The sequence below is a fragment of the Nannospalax galili genome, unplaced genomic scaffold (genome assembly GCF_000622305.1).
Source record: "Nannospalax galili isolate Female #2095 unplaced genomic scaffold, S.galili_v1.0 scaffold530, whole genome shotgun sequence".
In the NCBI taxonomy this organism is placed as follows: domain Eukaryota; kingdom Metazoa; phylum Chordata; class Mammalia; order Rodentia; family Spalacidae; genus Nannospalax; species Nannospalax galili.
The window spans coordinates 1247990-1253324 of NW_008328331.1; the positions used below are offsets into that span (position 1 = coordinate 1247990).

Here is a 5335-nt window from a genome sequence, read left to right on the forward strand (position 1 = left end):
GCCAGTCCAATGAAAGTAATTCCCCAATTGAGGCTCCCTCAACCCAGGTGTGTCAAGTTGACACTAAAGCTATCCAGCACACCACTCCTCAGTTGAGGGGCACTTAGGTTGCTTCCATCTCTTAGCTATTGTGGAAAGAGCAGCAACAAACCTGGTTGTGCAAGTGTCTCTACAATAGGGTGAGTCCTTTGGGTATATGCCAAGGAGTGGTGTAACTGGGTCATATGGTGGGTTCATTTTTAGTGTTTTAAGAGTTCTTCACACTGTTTCCCATAGGGGTTACACGAGTTTGCAATCCCACCAGCAGTGAATGAGTACTCCCCTTTCTCCACATCCTTACCTGCCTGCATTTGGTATCATTTGTTCTCTTGATCCTAGCCAATCTGATTGGGGTAAGGTGAAAAATTAGGATTTTTTCTTGTGTTTCCCTAATTACTAATGGTGTTGAACACTTTTTAAGGTGTTTCTTAGCCATCTTTATTTCTTCCTTTAAGAACTCTGTTTAGATCTTTAGCCCATCTTTTAATAGAGTCATTTGGTTTCTCGATTCTTTGTTTTTTGAGTTCTTTTTTTTTAATTTTTATTTTATGTGTATGAGTGTATTGCCTGCATATAAATGAGTGCACCCATGTTGTGCAATGCCGCGGAGGTCAGAAGAGGGCTTCAGATTACCCTGGAACTGGAGTTAAGGACGGCTTGTAACCGCCATGTGGGTGCTGGGAATCAAACCCGGGTTCTCTGCAAGAGCAGTCAGCTGAGCCATCTCTCCAGCCCCTAGTGTCATTATTTTTTTGAGATAGGCACTTACTGGGTAGGCCAGGCTGGGCTAGAGCTCATGGTCCTCCTGCTTCTGCAGTGTTGCGATTGCTGCACGTGGCTGTTGTTTTGGTTTAATCTTTACATTAAAAAAAATACTTTATTTTTATTTTATGTGTATGAGTGTTTTGCCTGCATGCATATAAGTGCACCTGTGCATGAAATGCCTTCAGAGGCCAGATGAGGTACTGGAACTGAAGTTGTAGATGGCTGTTAATCACCATGTGGGTGCTGGGAACTGAACCCCATCTTCTACAAGAGCAACCAGTGCTTTTAATCACAGAGCCATCTCTCCAGTGCCTAATCTTTGCTTTGGGGGGGGTGTTTTTTGAGACAGGGTCTCCCTGTAGCCCCAGCTGTCCTGGAACTCACTATGTAGACCAGGCTGGCCTTGAACTCACAGAGATCCACCTGCGTGCACCACCACACCCGACGATCTTTGCATTCTTATATACAGCATTGTGGGAGATCTGCTATATCCTCTTGGGTTTGCTTGTTATTTGCATCATATCTACTGTTCAGCCAGCTGGCTACTAAGCTGGTTATTTGGATATAATTGCTTCCTCCTAGATTTCTTCTTAGTTCTTTATCATTAAATTTGTCCTTTATGCATATGATTTCCTGTTTTACCCTCTGAAGAGAAAATGAGCCTGTTTTTATTAGAGTTCTTTCATTTTATTAATGGCCTTGTTGGTTGTTAGATCTTCTCTTGGTGGGTGTGATGGTGTTTGATGAGGAAAGGAAGTGCATGAGACACAGTTCAAAAGACTTCTGGCTGAAGCCAAGTGCCTAAGAGGATGCATTTTGCTGCCTTTTTCCTGGAGAACCCTGGGCGACTTTCCTCTACACACTGTCCGCACAGGTTGGGTGCAGCTGTGCTGCATCATCTTGCCAGTCAGTGTTTTGTTCATTTACTGAGCACCCATTGTCTAGGATTTCTGACCTGCTGGGCACTGCACAGGTGCTGGATGCTATAGCTACCTGTGTTAAGGCTCACCATGTGATTAAGGAAACAGCATTGGAAGTGTGCTTCAGTCAAATAAGGGCACTTAACAAATCGAGCAACTTCAAGAATATAGTTTGAGGGGCTAGAGAGTGGACTCAGCAGATAAAAGCACTGGCAGCTCTTGAAGAGGATCTGGGTTTGGTTCCTAGCATCTACATGGCAACTAACAAAGGTCTGTAACTTCCAGGGGATCTGACATCCTCTTCTGACCTCTGTGGGCATTATATACAGCATGGATGCACTTACAGGCAGACAGTGTACTCATAATGCTTAAAAAAAAAAAAAAGAATATAGTTTGAAAATACTACCAAGATGAAACCAGAAACAACAAACAACTGCTCAGCTTAAAAATAGTTCCTTGTGCTGCACAGATGTCATAATGGTGCCATCTTCCTTAATCATTTTTAGCACTGAGGACTTAATTTTTCAACAGCAAAAAGGTTCCCAAAGAGGCCGATTATTTGTTTGCTTTTTGTTTTGTTTTGTGTCTTTGAGACAGGATCTCATGTAGCCCTCCTCGAACTCACTACATAGCCAAAGATGTCCTTGAACTTCTGATCTTCCTATTTTCCTATTTCTATTTGGAAATAGAAATCATATGTATAAAGAACAAGGTTTAATAGGAAACCTTTTCTGTTTTTGTAAGACTTCCAAGTAAATGCCAGGCATGGTGGCACACTCGGGAGGCAGAGGCAGGTGGATCTTCTGTGAGTTTGAGGCCAGCCTGGTCCACAGAGTGAGTTCCAGGCAGCTGGAGCTACAGGGAGACCCTGTCTCAAAAAGACCAAAAAAAAACTTCCAAGTAAGCCTCTACCTCTTGAGTGCTGATTGTAAATGTGTGCCACTAAACCTTTTTTTTTTTTTTAATTTTTTATTTTGTTTTGTTTTTGAAACAGGGTCTCACTGTGTAGCCTAGGACTTGTTAAATTGACCAGGTTGGCCTGGAATTCAGAGATTCACCAGCCTCTCCTCTCCCCTCAAGTGCTGGGATTAAAGACCTGAACTACCACCTCAGTGTCCTAACATCTTTTTTTAAAGCAGCACCAGCGAGCCTGGAGCTTGACCAGGCTGGCCTCAGTCTCACAGAGCTCTGCCTGCCTCTGCCTCCTGAGCGCTGGGACTAAAGGCGTGTGCCACTGTCCTGGCCTCTGATAACTTTTTAAGAGCACATTTGTACTACATTATCAGTTTTTTCTATATAGGTAATATTCGTTTTGAGAAGATTGTCATCTTCATTTTCCAAAGGGGAATCTTTCTTTGAACCTTTTCTGTTTTTGTAAAGCTTCCAAGTAAGCAGATAAGAGTTTTGAGTATGTTGGATTGTTGCTTTTTTTTTTCTGACTTTTTGAGACAGGGTCTCACTGTAGTTCCAGCTAACCTGAACTCACTATGTAGACCAGGCTGGCCTTGAACTCATAACGATCCACCTGCCTTTGCTTCCCGAGTGCTGGGATTAAAGGCCTGAGCCACCACGCCAGGCAGATTGTTGCTTTTTGATGGTTGTCAGAATATCCTTTTTGAGACCTCGTAGTAACTCCTGACCTCTTGTCTGTTACAGATCCCGGATTACAGGAATGCAGTCATTGTGGCCAAGTCTCCAGCCTCAGCCAAGAGGTAGGTAAGCCTACATAGCCTCTTCTGGATGTGCTGCTGGTGTGTCTCCAGTCCCCGTTGTCTAGACCAGACTGCGATGGGTTCTGCTCCCCTTGTTTTTCTTCTATGAACTAGTCTTACAACTGTCCTGCTTGTTCTACCTGTTAAGTAGATATTTTGAGGTTTCGTTTTTGTTTTTGTTTTATCTTACTATGTAGTAGCCCTGGCTGGGCTGGACTCAGAGATCTGCCTGCCTCTGCCTCCCAAGTGCTGGGATTAAAGGTGTGCACCACCATATCTGACCTTTAAGTAGATATTTTAGTTGCTTATTTTTCTTCATTGCCAGTCTGTGATTACTAGTCATAATCCTTGACCAAAGCTATCCCACCTTGGGAGTAGTGACCTAGCATGTGCATTGTTGCTTAAGGGAGCTGGTAAGATGACCCAGTGGGTAAAGGCACTTGCTGCCAAGCCTAATGACCTTGGTTTGATTTCTGAGGCCTACATGGTAGAGGGAGAGAGCAAACTCCCACTAGTTGCCCTCTAACCTTCACACATGTGTACACATATGCACACACAAAAAAAATAATGTAAACTTCTTTAGAAATCATACTTAATCTTTAATCTACTTTGTTTACTGCCTCATGTTCAAAGAATTTAGTAATTTATTAACAAAATTGTATCCAAATGACAGGCCACATATTTTTATGTGTTAAAAGGTAGCATTTTATAGCCCTGGTGTAGCCTGAAACTCTGTGGAGCAAGTCAGGTTTGGCCTGGGATGACTGGCCACTGATATAGTACTCCAAATTGGATGTGGGTTGAAAGGTTTTCACATACTAATTGCTAGTACTTTCTGGAAAAGCCACTCCAGAGGGGAAAAGCACACAATCACATGGCAGCATTTTGAAATTATTTCCCATGAAGAAAAAAAAATTTTCCAGTTGAATATCTTGGGTCACCGAATCACTAAAACAAAATGGCATGAAGGGGCCAGTGGCTGTCCATGTAGAAGGGCAACAGAGAGCCTGACTTAGGAAGCCACAATTTTAGGTCTTACACATATGATATATGACATTGGCAAGTAAGCATGCCACTTGATACATCTGCTCAGAATATGAAAAGTTGGTTTGTGGGACAGAACTGTTGTTAGTTGCTGTGTACTTGAGCTTCAGGGCAGTCACGCCTTGGCTCCATTGCCTTCAGGAAACTATCGTTTCCTGTATCCATTTGACTCAGTTGTCTCATTTAGAATAGAAACATTGCGAGCAGTTTTTCTAAACATTTGTTCAAAGGATTAATTCATATTAATGTAGTAATTTATTTTCATCTGATTTACATGCTCTTAAAATCAAGATGAAATCATATAATAAAATTCCTGCTGTCCACTGGTCAGTAGTTCCAGTACCCACCTCAGACTTAAATCTGCGACACTCAAGTCCTTTATTTGTTACTTTATTTGATTAAGGGGTGAGGGGGAAGTGTGATGTGTATGTGGTTTATGTATGTATTTTTGTATGCATGTGTGAATGCAGCTCTGCACACATGTGAAGTCTAGAGGTTTTTTTTTTTTTTCCTTTGATCACTCTCCACCTTTGTTTTTTAATATTTTTAAATTTTATGTGTATATGTATGTGCCTGAGTGTATATATAGGCACCATGTGCATACAGGAGCCCATGGAAGCCAGAAGAGTGTGTCAGATCCTTTGGAACTGGAGCTACAGACAGTTGTGAGCCACCATATGGGTGCTGAAAACTGAACCCAGGTCCTCTGTGAGAACAGGCAGTGCTCTTAATTGCTGAGCCATCTCTAGCCCTACCTTTCTTTTTTGAGACAGGGTGACTCACAGATCTGGAAGCTCACTGATTTGACTAAGCTGGCTGCCAGTGAACTGGCTTCTATAATTTTTTTTTTTTTTT

The 5335-nt window shown here is 42.3% G+C and overlaps 1 protein-coding gene across 5 annotated transcripts in view; it reads left to right on the forward strand.

The window, feature by feature from the left end:
- The window catches only part of Prpsap2 (phosphoribosyl pyrophosphate synthetase associated protein 2), a 45513-nt gene that overhangs the window by 25651 nt on the left and 14527 nt on the right, over positions 1 to 5335 (forward strand). For all 5 annotated transcript variants that reach the window (XM_017795919.2, XM_008825616.3, XM_017795928.2 and 2 more), the window contains one exon: positions 3381 to 3436. In XM_017795919.2, the coding sequence (XP_017651408.1) occupies positions 3381 to 3436 (56 nt within the window). The remainder of the gene's footprint in view (positions 1 to 3380; positions 3437 to 5335) is intronic.